Raw genomic sequence first — 18,451 nt, forward strand, 5'->3', positions numbered from 1 at the left:
GTCTCAAGCCTCCAACTGACATTCCACGTAAAGGCTGCCATACTGTGAGGAAGCCCAGATACACAGGTTACCCATCAGTGCGGGCAATGGAGTCCAGGTTGCAGATATCTGGGTAAGTGAGCCTTTGGATGAGTCCAATCCCAGCCTGAGCACATTCTAAATTTGTGACCCTTAGAATCTGTAATCCTGAAAGAACAGTTGCTATTTTATGCCATTTGTGTTTGTGATGCTTTTTTGGGGGGCCAGTCCTGGGGCTTGAACTCAGGGCCTGGGCACTGTCCCTGAGGCTAGCACTCTATTACTTGAGCCACAGGGGTTACGTCTGGCTTTTCCTGTCTAGGTGGTACTGAGGAATCAAACCCAGGGCTTCATCCAGCTAGGCAAGCACTCTACCACTAAACCACATTCCCAGCCCTGTGATATAAAAATTAACCATTGTAAGTATATCAGAGATTGGCTAACAATCCTGAAGTTTTATGTGATCTTACCAATGAAGAGACATGAAATATTAAAAATTATCATCATGAACTATGACTTAAGATTCCAAATAGCAATAGATGACACCTAGCAGTTTACTAATCCAGATTATAAGGGTATTTTTTGTGATGTGTATTATTATTATTATTGTTATTTTATTATTATCATCATTGTTATTATTATTTTTTAATGGCAGTATTGGGGATTGAATTCAGGGCCTCCTCACACTTGTTAGATAGGCGCTTTATTGTAGAGCCTACACCTCCAGCCCCAGTTTTCACTCATGAGTTGTTGAGATACAGTCTCACTTCCTATTTGGGAGCACACCTGGACTCTGACACATGCCATCACACCCAGCTTCCCTCCATACAGAGGGAGACTCAAGGATTTTTCCAGTTTTGTTTTGGTTTTTGTTTTTCTGGGGGAGGGTCCGGTTGTGGGGCCTGAACTCTGGGGCTGGGCGCTGTCCCTCAGCTCTTCAGCTCAAGGCGAGCGCTCTACCACTTGAGCCACAGCACCACTTCCGGCTTTTTTTTCTTTTTGCTTATGTGGTGCTGAGGAATCGAACCCAGGGCCTCATGCATGCAAGGCAAGCGCTCTACCACTGAGCCACCTTCCCAGCCCTCAAGGATTTTTCTTGAACTGTTCTAATCTTGCGCTGTGTTCCTCCCTTTCTCAGCTAGGATTACAGACTGCTGGGGCCTGGCTGAGTTGCTGCTGTTTTTGTTGTTGCTGTGCTTTGGTATTTTTTGACAAAAGGTTTCAGTACATAGGCCAGGCTGACCTTGAACTCCCACCTTAGCTTATCAAGGGCTGGAATTGCAGGTGTGTGTCACCACACCCAGCTAAAATTGACATTTTATGTGATTTAAAAAATCATTCTGAATATTCACTTGCATACCTAATTTTGTATCAACTTGTATTAACTTCAGGCTCCACAGGAGACATCCTTTGTGGTGCACTGTTCAAAGCATTTCATACATAGGACATTTCTATTCACCATTCCTTCACCTCAACCCTGTAAAAGGAAAATATTGCACTTATTCATAAATGAGGCGGGAATTAAAGAATTGTCCAAAGCCAGGCACTGGTGGCTCACGTCTGTAATCTTAGTGACTCAGGAGGCTGACATCTGAGATCACGGTTCAAAGCCAGCTGGGGCAGGAAAGTCTGTGAGCCTCTTATCTCCAATTAACCACCAGAAAACCGGAAGTGGCACTGTGGCTCAAGCAGTAGAGTGCTTGCCTTGAGCTGAAGAGCACAGGGACAGCTCCCAGACCCAGAGTTCAAGCCCCAGGACCAAAAAAAAAAATTGTCCATAGGTCATCTGTATTCTTACTTACTGCCTGCAGTTTGTTCTGTCTCAAGAAGAGGCCCTGGATCAGGCTTTGCCTGAATGAGTAGATCTAGTTCTGGGCTTTTCATTTGCTTGTCACGCTTTTCCTCTTTAAATCTGGGAAAGAAAGGCTCCTTTTCTCCTTTCCCTGTACTTTCCCCCTGAAATAGTTCTCAGAGACAGCATCATAGAGGAGAGAGGAAGCCAGCAGGAGTAGTAGAGAGGGGGCTGATGCCTTGCTAAGTCTCCATTCCAGGTAAAATTCCTGCCGCAAATGGTGGCATTAGTGGTAGGATGCATGGCGTGGGGTGAGGATGGGATGACACACACTTTGGCATTGGGCACCAATTACTATGGAATGACAAGGCCTGGCAAGGCTGTTGCCCCATAAGGAAGTAATTATTTGTTCTGTTGACAAGTGAGAAAGAATGATTTCCTGACCAGAGCTACTCAGGACCAAGCAGAACATGTCACCTGGTCCCTCCCCTCGTTCTAGGCTGTGGGAAAGGATGGGCTTCTCTCAGAGCAAGGGCAGGGATAAGGCCAAGCCAAAGCATGCATTCATTTTAGAAATATTTATTAAGCATCTGCTAGGCACTGTATAGAAAGCCAGGGGTAGCCAGGCGCCAGTGGCTCATGCCTGTAATCCTAGCTACTCAGGAGGCTGAGATCTGAGGATCACGGTTCAAAGCCAGCCCGGGCAGGAAAGACCGTGAGACTCCTATCTTCAATAAACCACCAGAAAACTGGAAGTGGCACTGTAGCTCAAGTGGTAGAGCGCTCGCCTTGAGCTGAAGAGCTGAGGGACAGAGCCCAAGCCCAGAGTTCAAGCCCCACAACCAAAAAAAAAAAAAAAAGTCAGGGGTGTAGAAACAGGCCTGGTCCCCAACTCAGGAAGCCTTTGATATAATTCATCCTTTGTATAATCCATCTTTTTCCTCTGTGTCTCTCCACCATAGAGCATGCCAGTATTTTAGAATCTGCAATGTAGCCAGGCTCAGTCATTCATACCTGTCATCCTAACTACTCAGGAGATTGGGAAGATCATAGTTCCAAGTCATCTGGGGTGGGGGGGGGGGAATGTTTGCAAGACCCCTATCTCAAAATAAAACAGTGGGCTTGGTGGTCTGAATCTGTCATTCCAGCTATGACAGGAAGTGTAAATAGGAGGCTCAAGGTCCAGGCCAGATCACGTAAAAATAACCAAAGCAAAAAAGGGCTAGAGGCATTGGCTCAGCAGCAAAGCAACTAGCTATCAAGCACGAAGTTCTGAGTTCAAACCCCAGTAACACACACACACACACACACACACACACACACACACACACACACACACACAAACTAATAATTGCAATAATCTGAAAGGTCTTGGAGGGCTGAACAGAGCCTCTAAAATTGCAAGGAAAAGAGCCATGGAAGAGTTGCGCATAAACATTACTCAGCTAATCACCTTGGTTTGAAGGCAGTGTGTGTCAGGTATGTAGGCTGCAGGCTAGGTTATGAAATAGGAAGTCTCAAGAACTTCCCAGGAGGAGCCCAGCCTCCTCAGAGCTCCTCCAGTCTCCCTACCTGGCCCTTTCTTATCTCTGGGGAGGCTTTCCCTACCCCCCCTCTGCATGAATGGTCTTTTTCTGTCTATAAACGTTCCACATGTCAAAAATTTGTGTCTTGTGATTTGCATTGTCATAGTTGTGACTTTTACAATCTAAGTCATAACTGCAAGGCCAGATGGATCGAGCCTTTTATAAATTTCCAAAACATGCAGCAGAGCTCAATGGCTCTAAGTGTGAATAAGACCCTCTAATAGTTTTTAATTTCTGCAGACTGCTTGGTCACAATAGAAAACAACCAGAGGTTGGCCACAGGCTTGACCAGAACTCCCCCCTGCCCCATTCTCACCTTTATTCTGAGTTTCAGACAACCTACCAGGTTCATGTGGAATCTCACCCTTCTCGCCCCAGCACAGTCTCAGCTGAAATGAGATTGCTTTCCTGTATAAACCCAGAAAACCAACACCCTGCCCCCTTCAGGGGCCTGCTCGCCTGAGTTATAAGGGACCTGCAGTACATTTAGGCCACCTGCAAGACTCAGAGTCCTGCCCAGCCTGCTCCCTCGCTACACCAAGAAGCAGGCCTGAGATCCCTGCCTCCCAATGCCCCTCAGTGCACTGGAAGGGATGGTAGTACATGATGTGAAACAGAACTGTTTGTCCAAGATCAAGCCCCAAGCCTCCTTATTACATGCCCCAGGGATAGCTTTACTCTTGTAACAGGCTTTTTGATGAATATGAAAATGTGCCTTTAATGTCTCCTCCCATTCTCATTCCCTTCAGCCAATAGCCTCCACTGTCAAGGCTGGAACTGAGAGACAGGAGCCCCCCTTCCTCTTCAAGACCACTTGGAGGGTCAAGGGGCGGAGGCTGAACACTGGGAAGAAAAGAAAGGGTTCTCTACAGTCTAAGTTTGTTTCCCTGTATCATGAGCAGTGATTTGAACTGTGAGTTCTATGAAGAGTGTTCTAGAAGTTGCCCACACAACATATGGTGAAAGAAGCAAGCTGCCATACTTCCGGGAAGAGAACAGAAAGGAAAGTTGGCACCTTGGCCCCTGAACTTGGAGGACATCAGATACAAATGAATAATTTGGTAGAAATTCAGTAAGTGTGGGTGTGGCCCTCTGAGTACAGGTATAGCCTGGGAAAAGAGGAGCACTGTGTAGGACACAGTGGTGGCCACAGGGGTCCTGATTATGATGCTTGTTGTCTCCTAAACTGGGATCATCTTTTTTTGTTTTTTTTTGGGGGGGGGTCCAGTCATGGGGCCTGAACTCTGGGTCTGGGCGCTGTCTCTCAGCTCCTCAGCTCAAGGCTAGCGCTCTACCACTTGAGCCACAGCGCCACTTCCGGCTTTTTTCTTTTTTCTTATGTGGTGCTGAGGAATCGAACCCAGGGCCTCAGGCATGCAAGGCAAGCACTCTACCACTGAGCCAGCCTCCCAGCCCCTAAACTGGAATCATCTTAACTGAGTTCTGCTCATACTTTTTTCCCATCACAAAAAAGAAAAAAGAAATATAAACATATCACATAATCACAATAATATAAACAAACAATATTATAATTATAATCCAGCACTATTGTGGAGTTGAAAAAAGTTAGTGTCAAAGTATTGTATTGTCAAACAACTGAGAATAATATTAATGACATAATATATATATTACATTATATATATCTGAATTACATGCATATGTATTATGTACCATATATGTATGTATTGTATGTATACAGGTATATAAGTATGTAGGTATATGTCATATGTATATATTACTATGTGTTATATGTATATGGTATACACATAATGTATAATGTATATTGTATATAATTACATAAATAATTATATAAAATATATAATACTTAGGTTTTTTTAGAATTTGGCAATCAATAGGTACATAAAGGATTGCCCAATAGGTTAAGTCAGGAGTTTTGCAGCAATATCTGTCCAGTTGCCCAATGAATTAGTCAGGATTTTTATTCAAGTATCAAGAAGCCAAATTTAAACTGCCTTAGGTAGAAAAGCAACTCCTGATGTAACTACAACCACGAGTTACCAAATTTATAAAGAATCCAAAGTTCATGAGAGGCAATAAGAGCCTGCACCAAAGAAACAGTTTATAGAACAATGAGAAGAATGCCTTGAGGCACCTTATATTAATATCATCACAGTTAAAGTACAGAACAAAGAAAAACCAGCAGTGCCTGTAATCCCAGCTATATCAGAAGCAGGATAGAAGGGTCACAGTTCAGGCTAGCCAGGGCAAAAATAGAAGACCCCACCTGAAAAATGACTGAGGCAAAAGAGGAGTGGCGATTTGAGGGAAAGAGTATCTGGCTAGCACAACGCAAGGCCCTGAGTGCGAACCTCAGTACCAGAAAAAGAAAATCCAGAAATTAAAAGAGCTCCTTGATACTATTTTAAACTTGTGTTTAAGAATTATATATCAATTAAGCTTTTAAAACATAAGTCCTAAAGGCTGGAGAAATGTAAATTATCTACAACAGACTAAGAACCTAATCAACATCATCAGACTGCTCACCGGTGATACCTAAGACAAGGAAGAATTAGTATGTGAGTGAATGTAAGTTTGGACCAAGAGTTCTCTACTTATTCAGGGTGTTGTTCACGTGTCAGGACAAGAATAAACCATTTTGGAGAGGCCAGACTTCAGGAAGGTGAGCAGAGAGGGACGGTGACCTCTGATGAGTGACATGAAAAGCAGAGATGAAGGAGCTTTATTGGCAAGACACACGGTCGATACGGGCATGGCCACTCTTTATTCTTGGACAGCACAGAATCCAGGAACTTGGGGTCTCAGTGTACGGATGGCGGTCCACACCTCAGGGATCCCAGCCCCCACTCTGGGGAGGCTGAGTGCTTGGGCCCTCAGAGGGCCTTTGGTGTGGGGGTGACAAGGCTGCTGCCTGCTTCTCTGCACAGTGCATCGTTCCCTGAGCACCCTCTTCTGCCTAGCGTCCCCCACAGCCCTGGAGAAACACAGAGGAGGACCTGGCTCTAAAACCAGGCTAGAAGTCTGCCACTTTCCAGGCCTGAGGAGCCTCAGGGCAGGTCTTGGAGAGGTAGGAAGCAGAACCCCCTCATGGGACCCCCCCATCCCTCCCTTGGCGAGCCTGCCCTAGTACCCCATGTGTGTGACGTTGGCTCTGAGTCCTACCTGCTCAGTCCTCGGCCCTCTCGCCGGCCTGTGCCTGTCGTCGGTCCAGAGCCAGCTGGAGGGCATGCCTGACGGCTTCCACGTTGTTCAGAACGTTGTATCGGCTCAGGGCCACCAGCCGGTCAAACTCCTCAGGCTCATAGGTGAAGTTCATCATGCCATAGGGGGTGTCTGGCCCATTGGTGTCGAAGTCCCCAAACGCCTTCTCCTCAGCTGTTTGTCGCTCCACACCTGGGGGTGAGAAACAGAAGTAAGGTTAGGCTGGGGTCCTCTGGGGAAGGGGGGATCCCTTGGATCCTACCTGAGTCACATCTCAGCTCCCGTGCTCATCGGGGAAGATGGCCCAGCCAAAAACACTGGAGCCCAGGAAGCTGAGGACAGCAGCCGCCAGAGACAGGCTTTTGTACATTGCCCAGGGAGTCCGCTCTAAGGTGCATCCATCACCACCCCTCCAGCCCCAGGGCTGTACAGGTCAGATGCAGGGCAGGATGTCCCCTTACCTGGGGCCAGGTGTGTGCGAAAGGTGCTGTTGACAAGGGGGAAGTGCAACACGATGGGCGAGCGGGGGTCGTCAGCGTTGGCAAACAGATAGCACTCCTGAGGTTCCTCCAGGTCCTCCGGGCCCAGCTCTATCCTGGGGAAGGGGATCCCTCGGTCCTGGCAGTACTTCTCTGTCATCTGTAAGACCTTGCGGGGGGGGGGGGGGGGCGGGGGGGGGGGGAAGGAAGGGGGAAGGGTGAGCTCCTGGCTCCGTCCACCCTCCACGCTGGCTCTGACCCTGCCAGGACTCCACAGATCCTGACTTCAAGCAGCTCTGCCACGGAAAAGCCACGCTGGTCAGATTTTTAAAAATGAGAGTACACGTCTAGTGAAACTGAAACAGAGTCCCTGTAATCAACGGTGGCCAAGAATGAATCATGGAAGCCTTTAGATCTTGAGTGGCATCCTCATTCTTACTATCATTCCTCCCTGTCACCTGGCCTTCCCTTCTGGGACCCCCTCTGTTCCTGTTAGGGGCTAGTCTCAATGTCGCAGGGTTGAGAGAATGACTACTTGGTGAGCACTGAAGCAGCCTCTATCTGTCCTCTGATCCAGGGCACTCGTTGGACCGAAGAAGGCAGAGGACAAAGAGAGAGGGGCTGGTCTAGGGGCATCGCCACACCCACATCCACATGGTGACCTCTGACTGCTGCCCTATAGTTTTTGAGGCTGTCACCCTTGGAGTCACCCTGAAGAGACCTTAGTGGCTGTTGTTACCATCGCAATAAAGGCCAGGAGGCCCAAGCCCGTCCTGGGGTGGGGAAGGAATCTCATGACAATAAGAGAAGGTATCTGGGACGGTCTAGACGATGCCCGACAACCTCCTGTGGTTTCCTCTCCCCACTCCCTCTCATGATCCCAGCCGTTCTTCTCTCTAATGGGGACAGCAGACTTCCAACAGTATTTAGAAGGCACACACCACAGAGCAGAGGCTCAGCCCACCACCCAGGGTAGCCTCCAAACACCCAGCATGGCCCTTTAGCAGAAAACGCTCTTCTCCTCCCTCTGCCCCTCACCTCGTCCCTCCTTCTCCTTACATTAAAAGGGGCATCCAAGGAGTAGTCAAAGGATAGAATGAGGTCCACAGCCCTCTGGGGTACCAGTGTGAGTGGGAAAGGTGAGTTGATGGCAAAACCTCCATCCACCAGGGACAGGCAGTCCTGCATGGGTGTGAGCTGGTTCGGGAAGGCGTCTAGGTGTGTGTCTGCAAGATGCACAGGACAATCCCAGCTGCTCCTGCTGCCAACCCTTTTTCGTTTTGCAGTTGTAGTCATGCTTTCTCTGTAGACTTCTCTCATTGACTCTGACAGCTCGGGGGTCTCTCATCCCAGCCCTCCCCTCTTTCCTTCTGACTTCCAGCAGAGTCATCAGGGCCTGCCTTCAGTCCTCACGCACTAGGTGATCATAATTCGGGCCCCAAACACTCCCAACAAAAGCAATGGGTCTACCCAGTGAGGGACAAGCAGAAAGGTGGGGGGGGGGACACTCCTGCCTCACCCTACCCAAGAAAACACCAACCTTTCCAGGCCACAAACTCCCTTGCAGCTACATAGTCCTTGTGAAGGCAGAGGCCCTGGGTGAAGTTGAAGGTATGGGCAGAAGTCAGGCGGGAGGTGAATATGTCCAGCACGGCCTGGAAGAGGGGGCCCTGTGGGGTGAAGAGCTTGGTGTGCAGCCGTGTGGGGTCATGAGGCTGGACCTTTGAACAGTCATCTAGAGAAGGCAGGGACAGTGACATACAGTAAGGAGTGGCACCCTCTTTAGTTCAGTGGCCCTTACAGCTCAGGGGAGCCCCTCCAGGCTTCATACCCTCCCCACCCACATCCCAGCCTATTTCACAGCTTCATCCTTTGAAAATGACTTTTTTTGGGGGGGGGGTCTGGTCGTGGGGCCTGAACTCTGGGCCTGGGCACTATCCCTCAGTTTTCAGCTCAAGGCTGGCGCTCTACCACTTGAGCCACATCGCCACTTCTGGCTTTTTTCTTTTTGCTTATGTGGTACTGAGGAATCAAACCCAGGGCCTCAGGCATGCAAAGCAAGCGCTCTATCACTGAGCCACCTTCCCAGCCCGAAAATGACTTTTTTCCTCTTGTGCCTTTGTGTTTTAGAAATCACCTATGTCTTTGCATTTGTTAACCAACTGACCGGCTGTCCTCCTCTTGAAAGTACGTGTGTTGGTAAGTTTGAATCAGAACTCTATGCCATGAACACTAAGGGTCCTGAGCTATGTTGCTGCATGTAGTAGGTATGAGAGGCAGTGCACAGGGCCTGGCCCTGCAGGGCTTGGGGCCCATTGGGTGTGTGAGTGGGTGGAGGGAGGTCATATAAATAGATAAGAATTGGGGAAGGGGGAGGTAGGGGACATCTTTTTTTTTTTTTTTTTTTTTTGAGAAAGGGTTTTACTATGTAGCCCAGGCAAGCCACAGACTTGGCCATCTTCCTGCCTCCCACGTATTGGGATTACAGGGCTGAGCCATGGTAGCAAGCAGGAGATAATAAATCCAGATCCTAAATGGGGATCGTGGTGGGGATGTGCTATAGTCCTAAGGGACCAGTGTGACAATCCCCTCACTCAGACTTAGGAGGAAAGAGTGAAAAAAGATGTTTTCTAAGTGACAGCTGAGTTGAAGGTGTGTGTGCGCGTGCGTGCGTGGTGTTGGAGGTGCTGGGGATGGGATGCAAGGCTTCCCAAATGCCACGTAAGGGCCTAGCAGGAGCCATTCCATCAATCCTCACAGCTGGCACATTTATAGACCTTAATCTAGAGGTCATTTTCTCAGAACTTCTCTGAATCTAATGAGAGAGCCATACCATTCACCATGTCCCCACTCCCCCATTTTCTTCATCCCTCTGCCAGGCACGTGGTGGCAGGGACGGGGTCTTTGCCCTCACCTGTGACATTCACACTATCTTTGTGCCAGTTCAGGAAGCCCAGCCCTGAGCCAGTGGTCTTCAGGAAGATCTCATCCAGGCTGGCTGCGAAGGCGCTGCCCCACATCCCTGACGAGACAGGCAGGGACCCCATGTCAGGCCCCAGCCCCGGCCCAGCTTGTCTTGCAGAACCTCCAGCCTAGACTCACCCTGCAGGTAGCAGATACGGGGCTCAGGCCGGCGCTGCAGCAGCCTTCCCATGAAGAACTCGGAGCCGAAGAGCTCAGTGGGGACATAAGCTCCGTACTTGGGAAAGCCGACCTCATGGGGGGTGAACTCGCACCACTCTGGGGAAGAGGAAGTCACGGGAAGGCTTCCTGCCAGGACACTCATGCCTGAGCAGGATTCTAGTCAAGACAAGACTCCTGACAGCTTCTCACCCACCCTCCCCACCCTCTTCACCCACCCATGCCTCCTTCCTTTGCCTCCACACTCAGGTACCTACCTGCAAAGTCTTTCCCGCTGATGTTGGTGTGAACATTGACAGTGGCATAGATGGGGTAAGGGTTCTGACCCTGGCTGATCGCACCCTGCTGGTCAGACAGCTTGGCAGGGCTCACCTGGGAAGAAGAGAAGCAGCGTGGCCTCTTTAGGGTCTCCATCCCCGTGGCCTGAGGTTCTTATCTTGTGGACAGTGGCATGCCCAGAGCACAAGCTTTTTTGAATTTCCAGGGCCACTGTGAGTTCTCTGTGATTTCAGAGTGTATGGGAACTCCAATCTGCTTCTTTCCCACTCAAGAAAACAGATCAGAATGCAAGTCATCATTCAGTAAATCATCTAAAGTACTTCAAAATGGAGTTGACTTGGACATGAAGGCGTGACACACACCCACAACTGACAGCCACCCCTGGGGGTCAGCTGTGTCCCAGTGGGCAGCTCTGAGCCTTCTTATTCCCACAACCACCTGGGCCTGTGGTTCTAGGAGCCACCACCAGGACTGAATTGGTCAGAGAGTAGGCCCGGCATCCTTGGGCCTCGGTGGCAGGCAGAAACCATTGCAAAGCAAACCAGGGCAGAATCCTAGGAAGCGGGACCCAGGCAAGGGTGGTTTTGAAAAGTTGTGCAGGTTGAGAACTATGGCCTGCTTCTACCTTCCCAGATTAGGAACCTAGAAGGTAAAGTGGGGTGGGTCCACTCTAATGTCTCACCCCTTCCCCTGCGGGGAGCTTACCCTCCAGGGTACAGTTTTACAAGGCTCATATCTTAGCCTGAGGACCAAGGCAGAAAGAGATCAGGGAGGGAGGGGACACAGAAAGGGTAGAGTGTTTTACGTCACGTTCTCTTACCTCCTGGTTGAGGAAATATTCAATGAGGAGGCCCCAGAAGTCAACAAGGGACATGCTGTGGCCGCTGCTCTTCCGGGCTCCCAGCTCCTGAATGTAGTATTGTAGCTGCTCTGTGGACACCGCCCCCAGCTTACTGCTGCAGACCCGAGCCTGGGCATGCTCAATGGGGCCCTGCAAGGCCACGTGGGACCAGGCTGGGTCCTTATAGAGCGTGGAGATGCACCTGGGGGTGAAAGGGGTGGGGGGAAGGCTGTGTAAGTTGGGGGCAGGGGAGCACAGCAGGGAAGGAGATATACAGTCTGTGACTCTCCCTCCCCATGTGCCCCTGATGCCCTGCAGCCCCTCCCCAAGGGCGCCCCCTCCCTCCAGTGGAGCCTCCTGCTCTTCCTAATTTCCTTCCTGAAGGTTCCAGCCCCTCCTCGTGGACTCCATGAGAACACTGGGTCACACCTCTACCCCTACGTGGCTCACTTTTATTCTGTGCCCCACTTACCAGGTGGAGCCGGAGACCCCACTCAGGTAGGTCACCGTGTCCAGGAGGCCGAGCTCCTGTAGCCCTGCGAGGCTGCCATAGAGGGAAGTCATGGCTCGGGTTCCACCCCCAGACCCCAACACGGCCACCACAGGTACCTGGACAATGATGACAATTTACTCATATCACTGGAGTGTTCTATTCCTGCCTACCCATGTTGGGCATCATTATTAAGATCTTACAGAATTAGCCTATCCACTTCTCATAGCACCCAAACTGAGAGAACCCCAGTTTTCAGCTGGTCAGCTTTTCCATGTCAGATGGACTCATTCTGCCTTGATTCTTGGCTCCTTTTCCTGGTTTTTTTCCTCCTGTCTTTTCTTCTCCCTGGCCTCAGTTCACTGAGGGCCCTGTTGTTTCTGCACCGGAGGAGCTGGCAATTGGGCGCCCAGTGGCCACGTATGTTGGTGGATGAGCTATCTAGACGTGTCAGCTTGGTGGCGCCAGGCACAGGCCCCACCCCCTCAGCACACACACAGCCTGAGAGAAGCTACCAGCCTGTTCCTCATTTACCACAGGTCCAGCTCCCAGAGCTCTTTTCCATCTTCCTCCTTCTTCTTTGCCTGAGAGATCCCATGGATCCTCCACCTCCAGATCCCTTTGACCCCTGATGAGCTCCCTTGTGAACCACCAAAACTGATTTGTTGAAGTCCCACCCCTTACCATGACTACATGAGGAGACTGGTCCTATAAAGGTAAAGTGAAGTCAAAGAACAGGGCTCCAATTGGGTGTGACTGGTGTCCTTAAAAGAAGGGGAAGAGGGCTGGACATATGAAGCAGAAGGATCACAAGTTCAAGGCCAGCCTAGGATACAGAGTTAGACCCTCAAAGGAGGAGACAGAAGAGGATAAGATGAGACATACCAGAGAGCTACTCTTTTTCTCTCTGATCCAGCAGCCCAGCCTCCCATCCCCCAAGTCCAGGTGAGAGGCCTTGTCAGAAACCAACTCTGATGGCACCGCGACATTGACCTTCTCGCCTCCAGAACTGTAGGAAAACATTCCTATGGTAGCCCAAGCTGAGTAAGACAGCCAGCCTTGGATACGTTGTTAGGCCCTCCTTCCAGTTCTCCTGATTCCTGATTGGACCCATTGGCCCAGTCCTGCTTAACTTCCTCCTCTGTCCCCTGGACTTCCTGTCACCTCCTAGCCTACAACTCCCCTCAAGGGGGAGGACTGGCTTGGGTCCTAGCGCCTCTGGGGTCCAGCTCCTCCTCAGTCCCATACCTGGTCACGGCGTGGAGCTTCAGTCAATCCAAGCACCTGCTTCACAGCCTGGGACACGACCTGCTTCCTCTTGTCTAGGAACTCCTGCTCCCCATCACAGAGGCCAAAGCCAAGGCGTAGGTCCAGGTCCCCAGAGCTGCCTCAGATGGAGCAGGTGGGCTCTGGGTGACTATTCAGTGCAGAAGAGCCTCAGGCCTCCCCCATGGATCACAGGAGCAGACCCACACTCAGTAACACCCCTCAGAAAGACTCAGGAGACTACACCTGCACCCGAACTGTGGAGGGAAGATGAATGCCATGGAAAGCAGAATGTACTACCCGGTTCCCAAAGGCCTTCTGCCTGAAGTCTCACCTACCTCATTTCAGCCTTCATACTCAGAGTCACCTCCCGGCCCTGAAAGACATGGCAATCCTGAGCACAAATGAGCAGGACTCTCCCAGGAACCCTGTCCCCCACTCTAGCCTTGGTATCCAGTAACTGGCCTATGTGGACAGCATGGTGGAGCTCCCAACTGGCCTGATCTTGTTCCCCTGCCCCGCCCTCCAGGGCTCCCTTGATTGTTACTCAAAAAGCAGGGGTCCCCAGCCTCCAGGCAGAGCCTTACCTCCCCCAGGACCACACAGCGCTCTAACTCTCGTCCTAAGGGCAAAGAAGAGAGCAGGATGTTCCCCTCATCCAGCTGGGCGCTTGGGCTACCCTGTGGACAAGATACCAAGAAGCGATGGACAAGAGAAGAATGTGTGCTTTCCAAAAGCTGCTGCTCCGATGCCATCACCCGACTTTTGCCAAGATTCACTCACCTGCACAATCTCGAGCTCCTCTTCCATCTCCACGTTCAGCCTGGAGCCCAGCACAGGGTTCACATGGAAGGTAAAGGTGGGCAGGCGATCTGGCTCCATGGGCGGCTGCAGGGGCAGGAGCTGTGGCTTCTCATAAGCCCCAGGCACTGCCAGCTGGATCTGCCCGGAGCCTGTTTGCCAAGGGCCCAGAGGAGGAATGGAATCAGGAGAGTCTGTGTGTGTGTGTGTGTGTGTCAGAATGGCCTCATCCTGGACACAACAACCCTTCCTTCTTCTTTTCCCCAACGCTCATCTCCCTGATCACTCTCAGGAAAAGCATCCTGAAAGAATCTGTCTTCCAGGAGGATGTAGGCTCTGTGTCACCTGCCCTGGTCAAAGTGGGACTCTGGGGGAAATGGGAAACACATAAATGCTTAGAGAAGGAGAAGGGTGAAGGAAGGCAAGGAGGGGGAAGCCCTGTTCATAGCCTCTGGCCTGGTGATCTTAAAGTTACTTTATTACCTATATAATATATACTTATATAGACAATGAAGGATCTAGTTATTATTGTATGAATTGCCAGTTTTCAACTGTCCTCATTCCAACTCATTGCTAAAAGGGGGTGGGGGGGGGTCACGGTTATGATCAGAGAGAAACAAGTCACTCAGGCCTCAGTTCCTAGTTGGAAGATCTCAGGAGGATGTAGGGATTGGCTCTCTGGCACTTCTACTGGAGCCTTAAGGCCTTAAGGACGCGTCCAGGCCTGTCTGCTTGTCACAGAGGTGGAGGAAAGACTGGTGGAACAGCCAGCTCCCCATCCCCCACCAAGCCCAGTCTCAGTCAGCTGAGCCCCGCCAACCGCCAGATGTATGAGCTAGGTCCACGCTTCTTGTGTGCCACGGAGGTTTCTGGAGATGCCTGTTCCAGAGCTACAGCTGGGCAGCTACAACCTGTACGCTGTATGCTTGGCCACTTACAGAGAGAGGAAGATCACTGCCTTCAGGGTTCATCTATCCCATCCTCCATCTGTTACGAGCTGTGAGAACTGGAGAACTTCCTGCGCCAGGGCCACGGCAGCAGCCCCGACGTCTCCTTTACAGCCCCCAGGAAGGAGGGTCAGACCCGAGGCTATGCACCAGACTCACCAAACTCTTGATGTGAGGCTGTCCTGTCTGCCTCGAGGGTACCCTGGACTCTCAGACAGGGTTGAGCCTGAGAAAAGTAGATGCTCTGGGATCCAGGGAGCCCCCAGGGACTGGACCAGAATTGGGGAGGGAGGTGTACGGGGCAAGAAAACAGACATTCTAGGGCCTGTATTTTATGGGCAGGGGGCCCTCTGCGGTAGCCCCAAGGTTGTACTATGCCCTCTTCCCAGGACTCAGGGGAATGGGGCTCGGGGAAATGCAGGAAAGGGTCTTCATGTTCTTCATCTTCCTCGTGTGCCTCCCCTCTGAGGAGGGTTTAAGTGTCCTTCAGAGACAAGCAGGCACCCTGGGCCCCGCCTGCCCCCCTTCCCCGGTCAGCCCAAGCCCACCTTCCCAACTCACCACCAGGACTCCATTGGTGATGACCTCAGAGGCAGGCGCCTGGCTGCAAGAGATGAGGCACGTGTGAGCTATCCGGCTCCGTTGCAGGACAACAACAGTGTGACCCAAGCCATTGAAAGAGCCTGGAAGCATGGTAGGGTTTGGGGTTTGTTTTTTTTTGAGGGGGGAGGGAGGACCAGTACAATATGCAAATGGGTGTGTGACACAGATTGCTCCCTCTGCAAGGCCAGCACAGGCCACGATGACCGGCAGCGAGGAGGAAATGGTGGGCGCACTGGGCTCTGCCAGGACTTACCTCTTCTCCAGAATAAATTCCACCTGCAGCTCTTGTGAATCCTACATGGGGGGAGCAGAGGACACCAGTTTGATTGCTTTTTTTTTTTTTTTAAGGCTCCTATTTTGAAATGGGACTGTCCTTGCTCATCTGCTGGGACTGAGAGAGGAGGCTGTTGTGGCTTCTCATGAGCACAGAAAGACTCCACACTGAGCATCACTCATTCAGAGGTATGTGCTAGATAGTAAGGATGCAGTGGCCACTGAGGCAGACAAAAGAGCATGCTCTCAAGGAGGTGGATCTTGGCAATGTCGGTTGTGGGGCTTGAACTCTGGGCCTGAGTGCTGTTCCTGAGCTTTTCAGCTCAAGGCAAGTGCTCTACCACTTGAGCTACAGCATCACTTTCAGTTTTCTGGTGGCTAATTGGAGATAAGAGTCTCTTGGACTTTTCCTGCGCAGGTGGGCTTTGGACCATGATCCTCAGATCTCAGCCTCCTGAGTAGCTAGGCTTACAGGCATGCCCCACTGGTGCCCAGCTCTTGGCAGTATTCGAGGGGGTGACACGGGGTCAGGGCTGCAAAGTGGAGGCTTGGTCTGTGCTGATGGGGTCCCCCTCCCTTCAGTCAATGGTCCTGGGGGACCTGGAGGACCTCTCCACTGGAGCTTGGCTAGCTGATGATGCACACAGGGCTCACCTGCTGGTTGAGTGGGAAGGTGTGTCGATAGGGCTGGCCTGGCTGGAGATTGCTCAGGTCAAACAGGAGCACAGAGAGTGGGTTGCTGCTCAGGATGTTCTCATCACCAAGGGTGAGCTCCAGGACATTCTGGAAACAGGGCATGCCGAGGTCAGTACCCTGGGGGAACGCCTTGCTCTTCATGGCCCTCCCCCTCACTGGCACCTACCTTCACAGCCCCATGGATCTGGTAGTAGAAGGTCTCATTCCATTCAGGGTCACCGCAGTTCAACACGGTTTTGGTCCGGGCAAAGCTGGTGGATGCCGTGGGCAGCCATAGTTGCACATAGCAGTCAGCTTCAGACACTGCAAGGAAAATGGAAGAGAGGGTCCTCAGCCTTCACTGCAGGAATGCTTTTCTGGGGGAGACTGGGCATAGGGCTGGGGAGAGGAGGCTGCCTGGTATGGTGGGAAGAGGGAGATCTTTGGAGTCCTTGGCTCCATGTTGATCAGGTATACTTCCCATTCAAATGACCTATCATGGCCTGTTGAAAAGATCACTCAGGGGGGAGGGGGGAGGCTGGGAAGGGAGGTGAAGGGTAAACAAAGGAGGAGGCTGCAATGCTTGGTAAGAAATGTATGCATTATCCTGCCCATGTAATTGTTACCCCTCTGTTCAGTATGTTCTCAAATAAAATAAAGTTTAAAAAAAAAAAAAAAGATCACTCAGCAACACAGACTGTTGTATAATTCCCCGAGACCGCCTGATTCAAGCAACATGCTCACACACGCATTCATGTGCGTGAACACACACGTGCACAGATGCATACATAGCACCCCCATGGGCATGCACATAAAGGCATATGCAAACATACACGCACACATGCGTACTTGAGCTCTAAGCGGCCCTAGGGATAGGAAAGGAGAAGGCAGGGTGGAGGGTCACTCACACAGGTCTGTGCCCTTGATGTTCTTGGCCCTCAGCACCTTCACCTGAAGGTCATAGTATGGATGGGTTTCCCGCTGAAACAAGAGAACTCCAGGAACTCAGTTCTAGGAAGCTGGGGTGGTTTCTAGCTCCTGTCCCATCAGCCTGGCCTAGAATTACTGATGCCACCGTGTCAGTTCTGTACCGGGGAGGCCTTTGTAGAATGAACCCAGGCCTCGGGAGGTTCGGCATTGGTGATGAACCTGGGTTCAAATCCAAGCTCCACTATGAAATGGCTGAACTGAGTATGGTTATGAGCCGAAGCCTGAAGCTCTCTGAGATGCCAGTGTTTAAGGGCATTAAATATTAAAAGAGAAAGGTGTGATCCACCACCCCATTAGCTCCCTTACCAAGGCTGGAAGACAGATTAGGAGGCAGTGGGTAGATGAAGCCCTGAGTCACCTGGCTTGTGTGGTCTAAGCCAAGAGTGCAGCTTGGGTTCAGGGTACGTTACATCAGACAGCAGCTTGCTGGCAGGGAAGCTGCCAGCTGATGGTCCCACAAACTCCCCTCCCTTCCTCAAAAGCAACCCCTTGGCTATGGGGTTCTATAGCCAAGCCTCACTAGTGGCAAAACCAACCAGTCAAATGCCAATGTCAGATGCCAAAACTCACCCTCCATTTTCTACTAGGAGATTATTTTTCAAAAGCCAAGGCTTTGGCTGCTATCTCCAACTGAAGAGGCAATCGGTCCCACCAAATCTACACCCAATGCAGGGGCTAACCTAGTCTTCAAAGGGCACCTTGGCCTCCAGAACTGTCCAGTTCACACTGTTCGGGTAAGACCAGTACATTACCTGCCAGTGTCTCCGCTTCAGTCCCCTCTTCTCTCTCTTCCCCAGAAGCACTGCCCCCAGGAGAGGCAGCCCCTTGCCCATCAGCCATCTTGACCAGAGGTCCCAGAGCATGGCCAGTAGCCTAGTGCCCAGCAGGGAGCCTGCCTGCTCTCCAGAGCCACTTGCTCTGCAGCTCAGGTCTGACAGGTAACACTGGAGTGGGGAGGGTGGAGCAGCCACTGTGCTAAGTAAGACTTGGGGCTGAGTGGCCCTGGCTGGAGGTGGAGTTTAAGGAGCTCCAGGAAGTGACCGGAGTTTGCTCTCCTCAGACAAGAGGCAGTCAGAGCTTCAGGAAACTC

The 18,451-nt window shown here is 51.2% G+C and overlaps 1 protein-coding gene across 1 annotated transcript; it reads right to left on the reverse strand.

Annotated features, from left to right (window-relative positions):
• Nucleotides 1–6,541: 6,541 nt before the first annotated feature.
• Nucleotides 6,542–18,224, reverse strand: Pla2g4f (phospholipase A2 group IVF). Its single transcript, XM_042687592.1, has 20 exons — nt 18,114–18,224; nt 17,280–17,352; nt 16,559–16,695; nt 16,351–16,479; nt 15,677–15,717; nt 15,382–15,424; nt 14,980–15,046; nt 13,856–14,025; nt 13,660–13,752; nt 13,411–13,448; nt 13,055–13,190; nt 11,789–11,925; nt 11,296–11,518; nt 10,454–10,568; nt 10,158–10,295; nt 9,970–10,077; nt 8,596–8,790; nt 8,115–8,281; nt 7,038–7,224; nt 6,542–6,768 (listed from the first exon to the last, which is right to left on the reverse strand). Exons 1-20 carry the CDS (start codon nt 18,222–18,224, stop codon nt 6,542–6,544), a joined length of 2,535 nt encoding a protein of 844 aa, XP_042543526.1.
• Nucleotides 18,225–18,451: the final 227 nt, after the last annotated feature.

The sequence above is a fragment of the Dipodomys spectabilis genome, unplaced genomic scaffold (assembly GCF_019054845.1).
Source record: "Dipodomys spectabilis isolate Male_0828 unplaced genomic scaffold, ASM1905484v1 ptg000108l, whole genome shotgun sequence".
Taxonomy (NCBI): domain Eukaryota; kingdom Metazoa; phylum Chordata; class Mammalia; order Rodentia; family Heteromyidae; genus Dipodomys; species Dipodomys spectabilis.